This window comes from Eurytemora carolleeae, unplaced genomic scaffold, assembly GCF_000591075.1.
Source record: "Eurytemora carolleeae unplaced genomic scaffold, Eaff_2.0 scaffold1132, whole genome shotgun sequence".
In the NCBI taxonomy this organism is placed as follows: domain Eukaryota; kingdom Metazoa; phylum Arthropoda; class Copepoda; order Calanoida; family Temoridae; genus Eurytemora; species Eurytemora carolleeae.
The window spans coordinates 49949-71941 of record NW_019397017.1 but is presented as its reverse complement, the minus strand read 5'-3'; the positions used below and the strand labels follow the sequence as shown (position 1 = coordinate 71941).

Genomic DNA, 21993 nt, shown 5'->3' with positions numbered 1-21993 from the left:
CTTTAATTCTTGTTTATGGATGGGTTCAACCTTTAATTCTTGTTTATGGCTGGGTTCAACCTTTAATTCTTGTTTATGGATCGGTTCAACCTTTAATTCTTGTTAATGGATGGATTCAACCTTTAATTCTTGTTTATGGATGGGTTCAACCTTTAATTCTTGTTTATGGATGGATTTTTTCGGGAAAGCTTACAGGACTATTGAATTAATTTCCACCCCCTGCTGAAAAGGTAACAATTCTGATTTACAACGTTACTCTTTAAGCCGGTATCTTAGCATCAATGGACTTTTTTGGAAAAGTTTTGACTTTTAAAACTTTGTCAATCTAACAGGGTGGCACTTAGATTTACGCCGATACTCCCTGTAGGCTTTATGCAGTATTTCCTTAATTATTGAATAAATTGATGAGATATTGAGAATATTCAATAATTTACATTATACAATATATTAAACAGTTTAGTTTAAAGTGGGCTAGCTAACCAAACAATTTAAATGACAATAGATATTGGAGTGAAAAACTATAATTTCATATCTGTCTTCTAAAATTCTTGTGATTTACAAACTGATATTGTGAAAGTGTCAACTTTCATTTTTCTTTAATCTGCAGACAGCAAGACATATCTTCGTGAATACAGTTATACGTCACAACTTATTTATATAACATTTTTATTCATAGATTTACAAATTGTGGTCTGCTATTTGTGGTCTTAAAATTGACGAAAAATATGAAATATTGCCGTTAACATTCAAAAGCCTTGAGCTAGGTCTCTAAACCACCTACCGCCGGTTTAAATTTTGAATCATCGATTCAAAGTTTAAAGATTCTTAAAGATTTGAATCGATGATTCATGATTTGGTTGACGTGGTAGTTACTTCAGTCACACATTGGATCCCTGATAAAGAACTTAATTCACAGATACGGATGAGAAGGGGGAGGTGGGNTTTGTTCCCCCGGTGTATGTAGGTGGAGTACCAATAGACTCCTATATTCTAGATTTGTTCCCCTGGCGTATGTAGGTGGAGTACCAATAAACTCCTATATTCTAGATTTGTGCCCCTGGCGTATGTAGGTGGAGTACCAATAGACTCCTATATTCTAGATTTGTTCCCCTGGCGTATGTATAATGTAGATGGAGTACCAATAGACTCCTATATTCTAGATTTGTTCCCCCGGCGTATGTAGGTGGAGTACCAATAGACTCCTATGCTGTTGAATATAAAGAAGCTAGAAGTGAATGGACCCAGGCTAAACGTAGGGTTTGGCCGGCAGGTAACAGTATAGTTTTTCGGTATTTTTCTCCATTTTCACTCTAAAATCATTTTTTCAAAATTTTTAATTATGGTTTCTGACCAGTTGTTATAACTTTGAAGGACTCTGATATACAGGGTGTCCCAATAAACATGGGAATTCAGTGACGAATTCGATATCGTCTTTTCAAATAATTCTTTGTTTTAGTATAGTGATACCTACTGAGAAAGCTGTAATCTGTAAGAGTTTCGTCTGCTATGTTCACATTTTGTTTATGTTTTGACTGCCGTGGTTGTACATAGTAAAACAAGAAAATTGCAGTATACAAACAGAGTAAACTTGTCCGTCTTCACTGCGTTCATCTTGCGGAGACCTTATACACACATCTTTGCAGTCTTTTACCCTTTTCATAAAATAAACTCTAGCAGACATAATAATATTATGGCTTTTGAAATCAGGTATTACAATGCTAATTCTTAACAAAGACGATATCGAATTCGTCACTGAATTCCCATGTTTTTTGGGACACCCTGTATGAGAAGATCTTGTAGAATACGATTACAGCTTTTAAAATATTAAAATTCGTTCTTCATGTCATGTTTAAAGGTCAAATTATCCTAATATCTTCTTTTTTAAACAGTAAATTGAAATTGCGCTCCCTTTAGTGGTTTTAACATAGTAGCTTGATTTACGCAGAAATATTTGTAAAATTTGAAATATCACGTTATCAATTATTGCAGTTATAAAATAAAATCATTTCTATCGTATTCGAAGTTAATATATCAAATAAGACGAATTGCTAATTGGAAATTCATTATAAAATTATAGATACTAATTAGATTTACTTTGTGTTGAAAGAAATTATAAAATGGATAGCATGGTTTCCTTTCAAAGCGTAATTACATGTGACTCTTCATGCAAAGATGACAATGCCGATTCACAACACTACCCTTTGAAGCGTTGTCTGACCAATAATGAAGAAATTGTCGTTTTTCTAGGTTTAAAAGTGGCAACTTCAGATGTCTTTTTAAATGATTTCCTGCAGTATATATGCGCAAGTCACTTTTGTAGAGAAACCACAATTGAAAATAATCATTTAAAACATTGATATCTTTATCTTGCTTGATCAAACAAAGCTTTACAGGGAACAATTGGGAATTATGCATTAACATATTTGCATGGAGGATCCCTTTAACTGGTGCATGGTCCCTTTAACTGATGCATGGTCCCTTTAACCTTAAATATTTCAGCTGAGGACGGGGAGTATATTGTTGAAGGCTTGTATCCCTTCACCACATATGATCTAAGATTCTCCTGCAGAAACAGGGTTGGATTTAGTCCCTGGGGAGCTACCACTCAGATAACAACTCCAAATAGGTAAACTAAGGAATAACAAGAATGTCGTCTTTGTTTTACCATTTCAGATTTGTTTACAGTCTTGTTCCATGGTGATTATACTCTAGGTAACTAAGTGTAGTCCTAGGTAGGGTTGTTAATCGTTTTTGAAAACGATCGTTTTAAAAACGACCATTTTTAAAAAACGAACTTTTTAAAAAAACGATCGCTTTTAAAAACGATCGTTTCGTTTTCGATTTTTCGTCGTCGTTTTCATAGCGAAACGATAGTTTTTCTGAAAAATCAAAACGTTAACATCCCAAGTCCTAACTTAAGTAAAAACCACTAATAGATTAAATAAGGGTTAACATGAATGTCGTCTTTTATATACCAGTGCACATTTCAACTAGCCAAGTCATAATTAGATGATTACTAATAACAAGTATCTAACATTTTAATACGGTTGCAGGCAATTATATCAATACAATGAAGACGGATTTTTTATTTAAGTTTTAATTGTTAACAAGCTTTTTTTTGGAATTACAAGTTTACAATTAGTTAAAGAGAAGCTTTCTAATTTGACAGCTTCTCTTCGTTTTCATGTTTAAAACCTTGATATAAATCAAAATTAAAATCGAAAGTCGTCTTCATTATTTTGTTTAATCGCCTACCACTGTATTTTTCATAATATAATGATAGGTTTGGGGGTAGTTTTATTTCCTTTATTAAGTATCCGAACCCGTCTGAAAGGTGTTAATTCTTTCGATTGAATCTGGTTCTATGTGTAAGCATCAAGAGGTCAGTTTCTTGTACAATTATCTGTTCGAGATGAATCATACAATACTCAAGAATTCTTTTGTCGAAAATATTCACTCCTTGCCTAACCTTTTTTATCCCATTTGTTATTATAATGGCGAAATTCTGAAAATGGATCCACAGAATTTTCAAACCCTGCTTAGCAGCGATTTAAATTTTTTTCCAGCCTGTAAGAATACATATGACAAATATGAACAATCTGGAGCAAATAGGTGCATCAGCAAGAATTCAACAATATACGTCATCAGAGGAATTTGACACCTATGCATGGATCACAAACAGTAACTTGCAATATTTGATATTTCTGGCGCCAAGATATCAAATTAAAGAAAATTGCCAAGAAGAGAGCTGCAGCTCTGGGAAATATGCGAAATATTAGGGAGATTTTTTATTTCTTTTACAAAAAAGTAGTTATAATAACAAATCTAAAGTCTACATTTATATTCCTTTCAGCTGTGAGCTTATCTGGATGGAAGATATTCCATTAACTTCTTTTTTAAATATATTTAATATCTTTATCATCTCTACTATTTCGCAGATGTTTGAACTCAAAATTAAAATTCTTTTTTGTATTATTTTTTTTGTATTTTAACCAAACAAATCTTAAATCTGTTTTAATGACATTTATCTATATATAAATTTGGCTTGTCTTGATGTTTGTCTGTTTGGGTGTCTGTTCGTTTGTATCCAATAAACGTCAAAACGGCTGAACCGATCAGACCCAAATTTTTGTGGGACATCACGTGACCACAGGGAAGGTTTATGAATGATAAAAATAAAAAAGTGTGTTTTAAAGGTTTTTAATTTAAAAAAATTTAAATTCTTGAAAATCCGCGAATTTTTTTCAAAGAATCCGCAAAATTTTTTTCTTCTTTGTTTTAAAATGTAAACAATAAGAACATGTTCTCAATTTAAATAGAAGATGGGCGCGAAAGCGCCCTAAAAGCCTAGTTTTTATATATTTGTTCATATTTGGACCGTGCTTTACTTCTGCTTATCATCTAGAGTTTCTACATTATATTCTTATTATTTTTGACATGAAATAGTTCTTGGATTTTCTACTTTTTTATTCTAAAATTATCATTTTATTTTGGACTATAACATAAAAGATTATATATAATATTTATATACAGACATAAACATGTTTTAATAAATAAAGAAACGTATGTCTCTTTTTAATTCGTATTCCTTTTAGTCGTCGATTAATAACAATTATAGATATAACACTAGATGTCGTCTTTTCAAGATTTAGGGGTTTTCGTTCACAATTAACCCTGAGGCAGAAGCCCAAAGGAGTTACGCGCATATTCTCTATCTGTCTTGTCATTTGACGAAGCATGCGCGTAACTCCTTTGGGCTTCTACCTCAGGGTTATTGTAAATAGAAGTCAAGAGAAGCTGAAAATTAAAATTGCTTCTTTTTGTTTACTTATATTTCGAAAAATCTTGTTTACAATCAAAACATAAATAAAAAGTCGTCTTCATTGTAATGATATAATCACCTACCACTTTACTTTTATTTGTGCCATGTCACTTCACAATTCACAAGTCACATGACATCGGGCATGGTTTATGATTGATAAACACGTTTGAATTGCTAATGTGCAAGTTGCAACTGAATCAATTTGCAGTATTTGTCAATAACTCCTTTAATATTTTAGCTAGAAACAAGCCTGTTACATTTTTAAATGTCAAGTGCGACCATAATGTGATTTAGCACAGGGGTAAAACGAAAGGCAAACTTTAATGTCAAGGCTGTCTAAAATTTGATGACTAAGTTCTATATATCTCAGTTCCTTGAATATATTATTCAAATTTTCTAGAGGAGCGCCTGACAAACCGTTGATAAATCGAGGACTGGATGTGGAGGGCGGGGAGGTCGTTATTGCGCCAGAACCAAACAATTATATCCTCTCATGGAGGATGCCACAGGTAAAAAGTAAAAACGAAAAATAAGCATTAAATACTCATTATGGTATAAATGAACTCTAGAATATATATCATATTAAAATTCTATGTTTAATATTTTTGCTAGATAGTGAACAAAAATATGTATAGAATTATGAATGTTAATGGGGGGAGGGGTGGGGGCATTGCGACACCTAATTTTGTATTTTTCTAATTCTATTCTAATTATCAGGACCAAAAGCAGCCTGTAATAAATTTGATGTCACAAATTGTCGCATTGGCACCCCCCCCCCTCTTTCGCAAAAAAGTACTCTCCCCCCCCCCTCAATATTTCTAGTCAGTGTTTGTTCTCTTTTGGATGAATCTTGTTAAAATGATAAAAATTTTAACTTCATGATTTGCGTATCTAAAAAACCACTTCACTATATAATGAAAAAAGTGAAAAAGTATATTATAGGAAAATGCACGCTGGTATTTATAGTTAAAGGGGCTGTAAGCCAAATTCCAAGTGACACTGCTTGCACCCACATCTGTACCCGGCCATGAAACTTTAATTTTCCTGAAGTACAGAAATTCGCAAATCACTATTGTAGAGAACCCACAATTAAAAATATTAAGTTTTCAAAATTATAAATATTGATAAATAATTCATACTTTATTGGTCAAAGCTTTTAATGCTACTGTTGTCAATCTGGCATTGCTATCTTTGATGGATCGGGTCACTTGAAATTAAACTTTCTATCTCAACTTTAAGTATAATACGAGCAATATAGTATTATTTCTGTAAAAAAGCTGTAAAAAGGGATATTAACGTATTTTTAAATAACTGACAAGTTTTATAAAAGCTTTTCAGTTTCTATAACTCCTTGTCAATTTCTCAGTTAAAAAGCACAAAAGGAACTTTCTGAAGTCTCTTACCTTATTTCCCTCTAGTGCATTACAAGTAGACGGAGTGCAAGAAATGTGTATCGACCTTTATGTGACATCGGAAGATCATCGGAGGCCCAATATTATTTTTTCAAAATCCTTTCCATCCAAAGTATGACACGAATTATTAAGACAATTCTGTGAAAAAAGAGGGGGGGGGGTTCCCCCCCTCCTCACCAATTCCCTCCCACACCCTTTGGTAAATAAATCCACTTTTAACCAAAGAGACAGTTCACTATTAAAGTTCTGTAAACTAAGAGGCAGTTCACTGTTAAAGTTCTGTAACCTAAGAGACAGTTCACTGTTAAAGTTCTTTACAGGAGAATATAATTTGGAACACTTTTCTTGGAATAGAACTTTCAAAAGAAACACAAGTCAAAATATTTAAATTTAACTCTTTTTTGCTGATTTAAATTAGTTTAACGTGAAATAAAACGTTATTTGAGTAAAATCGTGGCTGAAGAGAAACATGAATTTTTGTTTGGATACATCAAAACAAACCCCCCTTTTTTAACCCCTGCTATACCAAAGAAATCAGTCTTTTTTTTTCTTAACAAAGGACACGCGGTGTCTTTTCCTTCGACACCTTTCCGATTTAAGAATCGTAAACATTCCCTTTAATTTCACAGCAGTCCTGATTTCATAACCGTGAATTTTCCCTTTATCCGCTAGAATTGATTATGCCTTGATTGTAGGATAATGGAGTTCTAATAGATTACTACAGGATTATCTCAGCTCTGGTAAGTTTTACATTTTTAACCACTTTCTAATGTTCTACAGTGGGACCCATAAAGCTGTGGAATAGGAAGACGATGTTTAAGCGTTCTCTTGTGTATTTATGTTGTCAAAGTTTCTTTCTTATCTATCTATCTTTCTTTCTTTTCTATCCATCCTTTTTTCTAATCTATCCATTCTTTTTTCTAATTTAACCATTTTTCTTTCTAATCTATTCATTCTTTTTTCTAATCTATCCATTTTTCTCTCTAATCTATCCATTTTTTTCACGCCTATTCATTCTTTTGTCTAATCTTTCCATTCTTTTTGCTAGTCTATCCATTATTTTTTTAATCTATACATTATTTTTTTTTTCTAATCTCTTCATTATTATTTCTAATCTAAGCATTCTTTTTTTCTAATCGAACCATCCTTCTTTCTAATGAATCTATTATTTTTTCTAATCTTTCCATTCTTCTTTCTAATCTATCCATTTTTCTTTCTAATCTATCCATTATTCTTTCTAATCTATCCATTCTAATGTCTAATTTATCCATTTTCTTTCTAATCTATCCATTTTTCTTTCTAATCTATCCATTTTTCTTTCTAATCTATTCATTTTTCTTTCTAATCTATCCGTTTTTCTTTTTAATCTATCCATTTTTCTTTCTGGTCTATCCAGCCTTCTTTCTAATCTATCCAGCCTTCTTTCTAATCTATCCAGTTTTCTTTCTCATCTGTCCATTCTTCTTTCTAATCTATCCATTCTTCTATATAATCTATCTCTGCTACACTTCTGTATGTTTATATATCATGCATCACTCCAACCATATGTTAGTATTGAGGTTAGTTGTTGGTTTGTCCAACCATATGTTAGTATTGAGGTTAGTTGTTGGTTTGTCCAACCATATGTTAGTATTGAGGTTAGTTGTTGGTTTGTCCAAACTTTCAAAGTAACTTCCAACTTTAAGACAGGATGTCCAAGAAAGAGTTTAAACGAAAACTGTTAAAATAAAATGTTTATGTATAAATATATAAAGTTAAAAAGATATATTTCTAACAGACAGTATAAATCAATAAATGTGTTTTGGTGTCTGTTTTTTAGTTTGTATCCATAGACATCAGAACAGCTAAAACATTTATGCTAAATTTTGTTCCGGTAATTTACATGGCCCATTTGGTAATATTTTTGCAAAGCCATGAATTAAAAAAGAAAAACAAAAAAGTGTTAGAAATTTACCATATACTATTACCATATACAATATAATAACCATATAATATTGATTTAAAACTATCAGATTCAAACGTTATACACATTTAACATAAAGAAGTTCTAATATTTATTGAATAGTCAATCATTTAAGGGGCTTATTTATTTCTTTGCTTTAAAAAACCATCGCACAGTGGACACCTTTCAGCATGGTGTTAATGGGTATATTCATATTATTTTTGACACACTGTGTTATATATATTACCGAAGCTGTCCGTGTGTTCCAACAAAGGATAGGTTCAGTTTGTCATATGTCAGCAACTTTTACTTTCAAACCCATTTTTTTTACATAAATTGAAGAGTTCAGAAGTTTAGGTGTTTGGGTTCAAAAATCTTATCTGTAAAACAAAATTTTTTATTGTAATTATTAACTCCTGTTCGTTGTACCTACTATTGAGTTAGTGTACTTGCAAACGTCTAGTTTATCTATTGAATACCCCCCCTACTATTGAGTTAGTGTACTTGCAAACCTCTAGTTTATCTATTGTATACTTTCCCCCTTCCCCCCCCTTTTATTGAGTTAGTGTACTAATTCTAGGAATAATTTATCAGATATTAGGCTGTATCACAAAAAAGTAAAAATTTGGACCAGACATACTTCATTTTTTTCTTTTAAATTCCTGAATAGTTCCTAAGGGCATTTTGTTTTGATTTTCGTCAAAGGGGTCAGATAAAAAACAAGATTAGAATAAAATCGAAATCTTAAGTTTATAGAAAAGGAGAGACCCCTTCATGTATTATTTCTACGTAGTCCATTACGATCATTTAGGTTTAGTTGAATTTTTCTTTTATTCAATTTTTACAGAAAATAGTATTCTAGCTTTAAAAGTGTTTAATTCTTTAAATTTTCATTATAGTTTTTCTGGAGCAGAATCAGCAAGTCTCTTTTATAGAGAAACCACAACTTAAACATAATCAATTCTTAACATAAGGATATCTCATTCATTAATTAAAGCCTGTCAGGGTACTGTTGGGAATTCGACATGCCATTAAAGGGTTATTTAAAATAATGTTCACAATCCCTGTAAAATAACATATTTAAAATAATGTTCACAATCCCTGTAAAATAAAATATTTAACTAGCTCTTTACAATATACAGGGTGTCCTAATAAATATGGGGATTCAGTGACGACTTTCAATACTTGCGCAATTTTTCATAAACACAATTATTGCAGTATTCCAGCTTATCTACTTTAAAATCTGATCTACCATTTTGTTTCTTCAAAATTGACGGCTATATTGCAAAATTTGTAAAAATTACAATTTATTTAATAAATCAAAATTGTCTTAATATCTAATATCGTTGCCAATTTTTAAGTTAAAAGAAAGGTAGACCACTTTATAAAAAGCTCGTCCGACGTATAGCCTCGTTTTTTTTTTACTTTTTCAAATAAAATTTAAGTACTTAGTTTTTTTTCTTCTCTTTGATTTAATAAGAAACCAAATTATTTTTGTGATATTATCTATGAATGATAACGGAATCATTGTTTTAGTTTGGTTAATAACGTAAAAACGTACATTTTAATTATATCATGTAGACTAATAAAAAATTCATAAAATGATAAAAAGTTAAAAATATAAAATTAATTTTTCTCTAGATAAGAAAGGACGGTGAAACAGGGTGGACTACAGTTGGAAAATCCCAGCAGGTATACCAATAATTGTAATTGTAAAAGTTAGAAAAAGAAATAATTACTTGTAGGGCATGAGATGCATGTTCTATTTATTAAGATCTTTTTCATTTTTTTTATTTGAGGCTATTTTTTTAAATCACACACCACCGACTATTCCGAGCGTCCCGTACCCTTCCCAATGGATTTGATTTTGCTCTTTAAATTAACAGTTCGAGCATTTTCGTAGGGATGCTTTGCTTTGAGTTCAGTTAAAAACACTTCAATAAAATCAATGTGGTGTCTCAATAAACCTGGAAATCAATGATGGACGACTTGAAAATTGTCTCTTTCAAAAAATTATATCATTAACATTGGCATGTGGAACAAAGACATAGATCATAGAAATAGTTACAATAACTTCCCATGTTTATTGGGACACCCTGTATATATCGATCTATTACCCTTTACAACTATATGTTGAAAGTAAACCAAGAAAATAATGTATCCGAGGGGTTTAATAGCTAAAATATAAAAATATCAAAATATTAAATAAATATGATTTCACGCCAAATAACTCTGATATTTTTTTCTTCAAATGTAAAATAAATGCTTTTATTTACAAACAAAATACAAAAACAAATATTTCTTTAAAGAAATCTCGAAATAAAATTAAGTATGAATTATCTTTGAACAGACCTCAGAACTAATGAATCGTAAATCTCGAGATCAATAATTGATCTCCATCTGATGCAGGCATACGGATTAATTTTATTCCTTTCTGATATACCATGGTGTTCATACCCTGCAGTGGTAAATTTAGTCAAATTGTCCACACTGGATATCGAGATCGAAACTATAATGTAAAACCATTTAAAATACTGATTTAAATATCAAATGAAAAAAATTTTGAATTAATTTTGTATTAATTCTTTATTTCAGACTGAAGTGCCTAATAGAGGAACTGTAAGGAATGATTTTAAAGTTAAAAATAACATATTTTACTCTTTTGCAATTATTGAAAGAAACGTTTTTAAACAAACATTTTCTTCACCTTTAATATTTGCTTTGAAAGCATTAATCTTTTTGCCAACTTTTGTCACATTGATATTTAAAGCTCTGAATCCTGCTGAATGAAAACGCTTTTAATTAATATTTACAATTTTAAACTGTTAATGGATTTTTTATATAAAATTTAATTGATTTTACCTTAATAACCTTCTCTTGTTGCTAGAAATGGGCGCGTTCGTTTTTTTTTTCATTTCCTTCGTTTATTGTTCGTGAACGACCCATTTCGGTTGTTTTTTTCAATCAAAAATTCTTAAAATTCATTTTTCATTTTTCGTCAATTTCGTTTTCTCATGGAACGATCGTTCATTTAAAATGCTCGTTTAGTAAAAAATATTTATGTTTTCAAAAGTTTGTTCGAAAAAATCGTTCGTTTATAAAAACAAATCTTCTTTTTCAAAGAAAACTATTAGAAAATTCGTTCATTCAGTAAAAAACTATCGTTTTTTTCACGCTCGTTTGAACGATTTTAATTCGTTCGTCTTTTCTATCGTTTTTCAAAAACTATAGTTATTTCATTTCTTTTTTTTTCTCTATCGCTTTTCATTTCTCTGAACTATCTAAGTCTTTCTTTCGGTTTTTTTTCTAAACGACACCATCTTTCACGAATATTTTGTTCGTTCGTAATTATTTAAAAAACCGATTTTTAAAGATCTAGAACAAAATACATTATTTTGATTATCATGATAACTTTAACATCGTCTAAAGTTACACTTTGGAGAACCTCTACCAGAACTCATATTACAATATCAGGTATAAGATAATAAATACAGGGTATCCCAAGAAACAATTTTTTTTTTCGTAGGAGAACAATTATACTTCAGAGTCAAATGTGCACAAAATTCCAATTCCCTTTCTTTAAGTGTACATCCATTGTACATGCCTTGATAATATATTATACTAACTGGAGAACCCAGTTTTCTATGGAAACTAAACTTTCGTTGTAAAAGTCAACTTACTAAATTGAGAATGCTTAAACCAGGCAAAGAACATTCCAGTTGTACTACCCTCGAGTCTCGACAACTTAAATTTAAGGCCAATCAGCGCGGAGTTCATGAAATATATCTATTTTTAAAATAGATAGAACCTAACCTAACCTAACAAAAATCGTCATTTATTCTGATAATTAGAACAAAAAATATATAAATGGCGTTGAAAAGGAAAAGGAACAAGTTTTGATTGTTTAAGTTTAACGTATTTAACGATAGGATAATTCTCAAAGTTTATTTTACTTTGATTTGGAAAAGGAACGAGTTTTAATTGTTTAACGTGTTTAACGATAGGATAATTCTCAAAGGAACGAGTTTTGATTGTTTAACGTGTTTTAACGATAGGATAATTCTCAAAGTTCATTTTACTTTGATTTGGAAAAGGAACGAGTTTTAATTGTTTAACGTGTTTAACGACAGGATAATTCTCAAAGGAACGAGTTTTGATTGTTTAACGTGTTTTAACGATAGGATAATTCTCAAAGGAACGAGTTTTGATTGTTTAACGTGTTTAACGATAGGATAATTCTCAAAGTTCACTTCACTTTGTCTAAAGGTCGTTAATGTTGAAATATTGACTGTAAACTTTTCTGGGCAAATCTAGAAGTATAAAGCTTAAAAATCTCAGGAAAAGAGATAATGCTTAAAGCATACCATATACCTAATATAAATGATACCAAGAAAACTACAATGCTGTATTTTTATTTTTTACTGACCCTTTTTTTCCTGACCTCTCCCTTCTGCCCACTTTCTTATTTCCTTGACGCTATGAATATTTTATTTTTATTTCATATATTTTTGGAAAGCCTTTGAGTTGTTCTTTAATAATCTGAAACACACTCGCAAATTTGAAAAAATCTAAAACTTTCAATCCAATAACAAACCAAAAAAGCGCAAAATTGTATGACAATATACTCATTTTTGATAAAGTTTTTTTTTTCAAAAGAACCCTTTATCTGATCATCAATGATGAAGATATATTTGTTTTTACTAAATTTAAACTTTCACTATCCGTCCTTGTCGTTGCTGCATAAACCAACAAGTCACTTTTTAGAGAACCCGCAATTAAATATTATCAATGTTCAGATAGCAATGGACATCTCCATCAATTTTTAGACAAAGGTTTAAAGTTTCCCGATGTGATTTAAAAAGGAAGTTATAAGTCTAAATTTCAAGGATAGTAGCTCCTTCATCTCTTGCAATATATCAACACTCCTAGGAACTCCGGTCATTTTTCACAATAATGGTGTCCAACATCTTGAAAAGGGAAAACCTAGTTGAAAGAAAATTAAAAATATATTTGCACTTTTTTCAAAGCTAATATCTAAAGAAATTCGGCATATACAGTTAAACCCTAAATAAGCCATACATCGAAAGAATTCATCAAATGTCGTATTCTTTACTTTCTGATAATGGAATGCTGCAGATATTTAGTTTTTTAAGTAAATGATTAAATGGAGCTCTTTAAAACTGTTTAACCATATTCATGGCTATTTATTTATTTTCGCAAATACTGAAATTTACGTAATATATAATAAAAAATTGAAAAATTGGCAAGACGACATTTGATAAATTCTTTCTATGTATGGCTTATTTAGGGTTTAACTGTATTTTAGTAAAAAATGCGCAAAATTTCCGTTGTTTTCATGGTGGCCAAGATTTTAATAGTTCAGGATTTTTAGAAAAATTATTTAATAGAATATTCTGTTGGGAATGTTTTAAAGTGAGCGATCTGGAGAGCTCTGAACATTTTTCATTCATTTTCTAGACCGGATGGACTTTAAAGTGCCGCAACTCCTTCGTCATTGGGTTTACCTTTCTAACTTATTGTTACTTTTGTGTAGCCCTAGGCATGTCCAATTTCCATTTTAGAAAGCAAAACACAACTCGCTTGTATTAAGAAAAGAGTATTAGTTTGTAAACTTTTATATTGTTCAATGTAATTTTGCTTTAGGCAAATATAAATGATGAATAATATAATTGTTAAAAGGCTAAAATATCTTTGTGTGAAATAATAAATACTTTTGATATTTGTACAAGGGATCTGATAATGGTGTACAATGTACAATCTTACATCAAATACGTCAACATTTGCGAATTGCCTTTACGGAAAAAGAAAATATTCATATTTAAGTTATTTGTGTTTTTTAACAAATGAAAAAATCATCAATTAGGAGTATGACTGAGATAAAGAGATTTTGAAACTAACAAGATTTATATTTCGTCTCCAATTATCAGAAAATTATGATTCTATGGTTTTAGTAAATAAAAAAGATTAAGAAGAGTTTTTACCAAAAAATGCAGAAAAACCTTAATCCCAATAATCCTATAAGAAGATTTCCACTGGAATAATTTTTTACCATCAAAACCAGAATTTTGTTTCCAAAAATTCAAAAATTAAATTAAAAATATTCAATTAATTAAAACAAATTTAAATTTGTTTCGATTGAAATTTTTGATCCAATCTCTCTGTTTCAATAATCTAAAAGGAAAAAATGAAAATAATTTTTGAAAGATAACGATTTTATAATTTTGATAAAAAACAATCTTGGCATTTAGATTATTAATTGTAAACTTAATAGATGTTTTCTTTTTCGGTTTCTGACTGAAAAACTGTTCAATTAGAATGCCAAAATCATATGGTTCGTTAAAAAAAAATGACAAAAAGTGACAAACACTTTTTTATGAAATTTAATTAATAATTTTATTACAGTGTTGAGGCCCACAATGAGATTGGATTCTCTCCAAAAGATTTTATTCTTATTCGAACTAAACCAGGTCAGTTAAAGACATCTGAAGAGTTGTCTAGATGATTAAAGGGAGTTGTCTAGATGATTAAAGGGAGTTGTTGTCTAGATGATTAAAGGGAGTTGTCTAGATGATTAAAGGGAGTTGGATTAAAGGGAGTTGTCTAGATGATTAAAGGGAGTTGACTAAATTATTAAAAGGAGTTGACTAGATGATTAAAGGGAGTTGTTTAGATGATTAAAGGGAGTTGTCTAGATGATTAAAGGGAGTTGTCTAGATGATTTAAGGGAGTTGTCTAGATGACTAAAGGGAGTTGTCTAGATGATTAAAGGGAGTTGTCTAGATGATTAAAGGGAGTTGTCTAGAGGATTAAAGATTCACAACAACGTTTATTCTCTATTAAAAAGGCTGAAGAATTTTTGCAACAGAAACATCTACAGTTGCTTTAACTATTGATCGATACTAAATTAGTAAGTTTCAATTTCTTTAAAATTATAAAGAAAGTTTGTCTCGCTATTTTTCTAAAATGCATGCACTTAATGCCAGTCATACTAATAACTTCGCATACAAATATACTATCATTACTGAAAAAAGTTGAAATGATAAAAAAAAATTTATTTTGCCTTTTTGGATAAATAATAATATTCACATGAATAGTCTTGTAAAGAAGATCTTGGATCAATGCCTGTACCTGAATCCACCTCTCATCTCTATTTATGATCATGATCTCGTTAATCATTGAATATTCTAGGTGAAGAAGATTCTGGATCAATGTCTGTACCTGAATCCACCTCTCATCTCTATTCATGAACATGATCTCTTTAATCCTTGAATATCCTAGGTGAAAATGATCCTGGATCAATATCTGTACCTGAACCCACCTCTCATCTCTATTATGATCATGATCTCGTTAATCCTTGAATATTCTAGGTGAAGAGGATCCTGGATCAATGTCTGTACCTGAATCCACCTCTCAGCTCTATTTATGATCATGATCTCTTTAATCCTTGAATATTCTAGGTGAAAATGATCCTGGATCAATGTCTGTACCTGAATCCACCTCTCATCTCTATTTATGATCATGATCGATTCTCTTTAATCCTTGAATATTCTAGGTGAAGAAGATCCTGGATCAATGTCTGTACCTGAATCCACCTCTTAGTTCTATTTATGATCATGATCTCTTTAATCCTTGAATATTCTAGGTGAAAATGATCCTGGATCAATGTCTGTACCTGAATCCACATCTCAGTTGTACTTGGGACCTATTCTAGGCAAATATATGATTTAAAGTCTGTATTTAACTCCGGTTAATTTGAAGTACCGAACCGATCATGTGCACACTGACCTCAACGTAATTTTCAAATTTCAAAACTTTATTATAAAAAATCGATATATCTTCTCTCTTGTGGCTGAGATGAAGATTTGTAAGTGAGATACCATTGTGAATCGGACATGCCAATACAAAAATTAAGGGTCACTGGAAAGGAATTGAGTTTTTGCCACAAACTCTGATCTTTTCATCTTGGCAAACCAATTTCGTAGATCTTTGATATTTCAAACTATATATCATGCTTAGGGCCTAAACAACCCAATGTCGCTACTTGGATAAATTTATAATCTCAGACGGAGCTATTTCTGGCTCAAATCATAGTAACCATCTTTCTTAACCTAACCTAACCTTAAATAGTATGTGTACATAACAAGGAAAGGGTGAGGGGTCCAATGTCATACAATTAATTTAGACCCCTTTTTGGTTTCGTGTGAAGCCACAGAACCGTGTTCATATGTTTCCTCTTAGGCATTGTACTTCTAGTTGCTATTCTCCTTCTTCTTCTCATCGATCTTTCTTGCTGGAAGTTTAATTATGCTGGTAACTCATCATAGAAATAGAGATGACCATCGTTTTTGTAAAGAATGAAATTTAAAAATAAAACAATCAATGTTTAAATGAACCAACGATTTTTAATAACAACTTTTAAAAAACGATAGTTTTTACTGAACAAACGATTTTATTGAATAAATGATGTTGCTGAACAAACGATTTTATTGAAAAAATGATGTTGCTGAACAATCGATTTTATTTATTAAATGATGTTGCTGAACAAAGGATTGTATTGAATAAATAATGTTGCTGAACAAACGATTTTATTGAATAAATGATGTTGTTGAACAAACGATTTTATGGCACGGTCGTTCACTGAATAAACCTAACCAAATAGATGGAAAATGAACAAAAATGTTGAGAACGAACGAAATAATTTTTAACGATTGAAAAATAACGGAAAAAATGGGTCGTTCACAAACGATGAACGTACGAAATGAAAAAAGCCGAACCCGCCCATCTAGACTGTACATAGAAATATGAACACTTACGTAGAAGGGACATCCAATGAATCAAATCAATAGTGCAGAAAAATGCTAGATGGGAAACTGGAAACTTTTCATGCATTTTACTGAAAAGATAATCAATACCAAGGTACTAACGCAAGGAAAGTTATTTCAGAGGTGTGCGCATTTTTTGTACTGCAGTGTACTGTCTTTGGGCGGAAAAGTAAACACAAGACGGATGTCACAGCCTGTAATAGAATCCATTTTCACAAAAATAATCAATGAAATATTCTGGTCTTAGAAAACTATTATGTGAATTTTCAAAATTATCAAAATTAAATGCTTTTAACATCCTCGGATACTAAACGAACACTGATGCATCTTTTCTTGTTTACAAGTTCTACCCAAAGAGAACTCGTTTCAGTATGAACGCAAACTATACGCGACAGCAATTAACTTTCCTTGTTTTAGTACCTTGATCAATACCACCATTCTTTAAGGACTGATAAGGGTATATACAATTTATTTCTAACCCCAAAGTTTTCCATTTGCAAAGAGTGAACACCTTTACTGGCAAATAAGGACAATTTACAGTAAACAAACACATACAGAGTACGTTTTCTTTAGAAGTTAAAGTACAAATAATTTCAAAATGTACACAACAGCATGATATCCCAGGACACAACAGCATGATATCCCAGGACACAACAGCATGATATCCCAGGACGCAACTATTTATGTGATGTCCTTTCTGCGGGAGTGTTAAAATCATTATTTCTTGATCTTGATCTTGATCTTGATCTTGATCTTGATCTTGATCTTGATCTTGATCTTGATCTTGATCGTAATCTTGATCTTGATCGTAATCTTGATCTTGATCTTGATCGTAATCTTGATCTTGATCTTGATCTTGATCTTGATCTTGATCTTGATCTTGATCTTGATCTTGATCTTGATCTTGATCTTGATCTTGATCTTGATTATAAGATTTTGATATCTATATCTAATCCCCTATTTTCTACTTTTATATTTTCTTTGTCAGATGAAAGATATTAATAAATACTTTTCCAATATTGTAGATTGAAAAAGAAAAAAAGGATTATACAAAAGAAAGAGTTTATTTGAAAACGAAAACATAGAATCCTTCTTCGTGCCAATTCTTTAGAATTAAGGTTTCCAACTTCCAGGGATTGGAAAATTAAAAGTAAAAACTAATTTTATCCTTTTCCAACCTAATGGCGTGCAATGTGCATCTTTTATATTTCAAACCTTGAACTAATATAATTCACAAATAGGTTGCAAATATTTAAAAATTTTAAAAGTGCTTGGTTACCATCTTTTGTGAAATTAAGAAATTATACACAAGAAGTTTTGAAGGAATAATTTTGAAATAGTTTTATTCATTAAAGAAACTGGAAAATTTTAGAATTTTGAAAGTAAATCAATAATTACAATAACATGAAAATAATTTTTTTTTCTATTGAAAAAAAAATATCAGTCAAATGTTCTTTTATATTCATTATTTCAAGAAAGATGTTTTTTTGAATTGCATGCATTCTATCATTTTTATAATCAATTGATGACAAAGGGAGTGTTTGTGAAAAGCGAAAGGGGTTATAGGCTTACGGCGAAAAATAAGCGCTTTTGATCACTACTAATCTTACTTTTATCTGCTGCGTCTATAAGGAGAAAATTGTTAAAAACGACTCATGCTGAAGCACGTAGCGTCCATTCAGATTGAGAACATTCAACTCAAAACGTAAAAAATCAATTTAATTCCAAACAAATCATTCAGATATTACAGACTATAGTCATCGATTATTTTTCGACGCATGCTTATATAGTTGATATTTCATAATATATGTTTTTTGATTTTTTAAAAAATAATATTTTGCTGGTGCTGGATTTTCGAACATTCCTGGAAAATATGAAAATGTCTTCTTCATTATCAACAATCCTCGAAACAGGAACAAATGTTTTCAAAAGTAACTATCAGATCATAAAAGCGCTTATTTTTCGCCGTAAGCCTATACCCCCTTATATTTTTCGCGAACCACTCCCTTTAATTCCAAAAATATTTGAAATAAATCTATATTCTTATATTCTATAAACCTGGCAAAAGAATGGATTTTTCAAGATAAAAAATTCTCAGAAAAGTTTCTTTAAAGTTTTTCACTGGAAGTCTCAGAAAAAAGGATTGTCACATCTTTCACTAGCGGTAGCTAAACAACTAATTTAGATTCGCACAATAGAGAGAAAATAAGCTTAAAGGGAGTGTAAAGAATTGGGTATTGTGGATAGAACATTTTTTTTGATTAATTATCACTGCTTCTTTTTAACCGAAAGACAGAACATTTATTGCTTATGTTTGTCGATTAGATATTTATTAAACACATTAGCTGTCAATTTTCTAATTTCAAATTTTTTTAGTTAACAAATAAAATACAATATTAAACATTCCAAGTTACTCAACTTTTGGACGCTTTTATTTAACTTTATAGTATCTCAGGAAGGAACAAAACGACGGTCATGAAAACGGAGTAAAATTTGTAGCTCCGTTGCTAAGTGAGTGGCGTCACGAGTTACACTGTAAACTAACCAAAAGAAGAAAGTCAAATTTAATTGATATTACTGTTGCGACTTTGTGACTCAGTTCCTCCTCTAATTCGGATGTTACGCTCAAGTGTAAGATAAACAATTAATTATTTTACATATTATAAATTCAAAACAATTTTGTTCCTCTCAGTAGCTCTTCGGAAAAAAGAGTTATGCTACAGTGAAACCCTTCATAACGAATTCATCGAAAGAATTTATCAAATGTCGTATTCTTCACTTTCTGATAATAAAATGTTGCAGTTATTTAGTTTTTTAATTAAATGATTAGATGGAACTCTTTAAAACTGTTCCCGCATATTCATGGCTATATATTTATTTTCGCAGATACTGAAATGTACGTAATATAGTATAAAACTCATTAAAAAATTGTCAAGACGACATTTGATAATTTCTTCCGATGTATTCGTTATTAAGGGTTTCACTGTAAAAACATAAAATATTTCAATTTGACGTTAATTTGACGTGGTTACGGTACTGATAGCGCCTTCAAACTTCCTTTTAAGATTACAACTAAAATTGCAATCTATAGCAATAAACATCTTGCTTGATCCTAGCATTACGACAGATGGTATTAAATTATAGTCGTTTTCGTAGGTCATTACATTGAATGACATAACATGCCAAGTTGCCAACACTTGAATAGGTAAGGATGAGTTAATAATTAAGTAGGTTCGATGAAGTATGCGGGTCCATGAGATAGTTGTATTAAACTTCTCTGGTGTGCGAACCTCACCCCATTCAGTTATTTCCATGCCCTTATACGCTACTATGGTTTAATGGCTACAACAACAACAATAACAACGAAGTAAATTTCAGCCTCTTTCATTTTTCCCAAACACTCCCTTTAAATAAAAGTAAATTGAATTTTATCAAACATAAAAAAACTGAGAAAATAAATAAAACTAATTTATAAACACTAACATTTAATTAAATATTTTTCCTTGTTCAAAACCTTTTTTATATAACGAAATACACTGAACAGAGAGTAAATAATTACAAAATATTATTTACAGTGAGCCTCATAAAACTATGGAGTAAGAAGGCTCCCGTCCTATCAATATTAACCACAGTATTTGTACACTGTACACCGTACAGTGACTTACGTACACAGACCTATTTACAAAACAAGCTAATGTCAAATTAACAACATCAAATACACATAAGAATGCTGAACTGTTTTCTTTCTAATTCACAGTTTTGAGAGCCTCATTGTACAACATTTTTTAATTATGACAACTTATCGATTGTACACTGAGCCCATACATTGTACAACATTTGCATTTTGACGTTATTTAGTTTTGCACACATTCTACTTTAAAGGTTAACATATTGTACCGAACTGTAAAGAGCTCCAAACTGTACTCAATAGTTCTCCAAATTGTACTCAATATAGTTCTCCAAAATGTACTTTTGTCCATGTACTGTTTTGTAATTTGTAGTTGTTTAAATCTAGGGAAAATAGTTTCAGACTGCAAATAACAAAAAAAATTTTATTTTAAATTTTTGTTGTTTAGTTTGTATTGTATTTAATTTGCAAAAGAATAACCAAAAGAAAAATCTTACACCGTAAAAGTCTGAAATTGTTTGTACTTCCTTTTATTTTCCTATCATCATTCTTCTGATTCTGACTTTACCGTTATGTTTTAAGTATTGTATTAATAAGGTGACAAGAAAGAGGCTGTTGGCATTAAATATTTAGAAATTAATAGAAATTTATATTGTTATATAAAACTTGAAAATATACCAACAGTTTTTATACCTTGTTTTGTCCTTTATATGTTTGGGAAAATTATCTATCTTATATTAATTCATTCTTAATTTATCTTGTACAAAGAAAATATGTTAATTTTTGGTATGAGTCTTCTCTTCTAAAAATTTTCTATTTCCCCCCATTCAAATCCCTAAATTTTTTAACTAATTAGTTTTATAGATTTTAATATTAAAAAAGTTTTGCTTTTTCTTATCAGGTCTCTAATGTAAAATAAATTATTTTTGTATAATTTTTAAAAAGTTGGTTCACTTAATGTTCTTTAATTTAAACTTGTCTTATTTAGCTTTGTATTGTATTGTATGAGCTTTGTATTGTATTGTATCAGCTTTGTATTGTATTGTATCAGCTTTGTATTGTATTGTATCAGCACTATAAAATCATTTTGCAAAACTAAAATTTGCTGTTTATTAAATGCTCTTAAAATATGTGAAACTTTATACCAAATTTAATTTTCAACTAAAACATATGGTTTGAAAGATAATCCAACATTTTTCAATTAATTTAATCCTAATTCTTATATAGAACTTCAACATTCAACAGAAACAAAGTTATTTTGATATTCTTAATAGAACCATTTTGAAATTTAAAAGAGAGGAAAAAACTTCTAAAATGTTTTTTTAAAAGGATTCGAGTCTTCAATC

General features: G+C 30.4%; 1 protein-coding gene across 3 annotated transcripts; it reads left to right on the top strand.

Annotated features, from left to right (window-relative positions):
• Nucleotides 1-6: 6 nt before the first annotated feature.
• On the top strand, nt 7-16523 carry LOC111711150 (fasciclin-2). Of its 3 annotated transcripts, XM_023485419.1 has the most exons (11): nt 7-230; nt 1161-1270; nt 2500-2626; nt 5223-5331; nt 6930-6974; nt 9818-9868; nt 10772-10800; nt 11606-11650; nt 14600-14664; nt 15840-15908; nt 16436-16523. In XM_023485419.1, exons 4-11 carry the CDS (start codon nt 5323-5325, stop codon nt 16519-16521), a joined length of 399 nt encoding a protein of 132 aa, XP_023341187.1. In that variant the 5' UTR covers nt 7-230; nt 1161-1270; nt 2500-2626; nt 5223-5322; the 3' UTR covers nt 16522-16523. The 3 variants fall into 3 exon arrangements, with proteins under 3 accessions (XP_023341187.1, XP_023341189.1, XP_023341188.1); XM_023485421.1 differs by lacking the exons at nt 15840-15908; nt 16436-16523 and adding an exon at nt 15655-15728; XM_023485420.1 differs by lacking the exons at nt 15840-15908; nt 16436-16523 and adding an exon at nt 15476-15623.
• The last annotated feature ends 5470 nt before the right edge of the window (nt 16524-21993 follow it).

What these genes read in the sequence shown, in the direction of transcription:
- LOC111711150 (XM_023485419.1), top strand. An exon ending in CCTAATAGAGGAACTGTAAG is followed by an intron (nt 10,801 to 11,605) that starts GAATGATTTTAA and finishes CATCGTCTAAAG; the next exon opens with TTACACTTTGGAGAACCTCT. An exon ending in AACTCATATTACAATATCAG is followed by an intron (nt 11,651 to 14,599) that starts GTATAAGATAAT and finishes ATTTTATTACAG; the next exon opens with TGTTGAGGCCCACAATGAGA.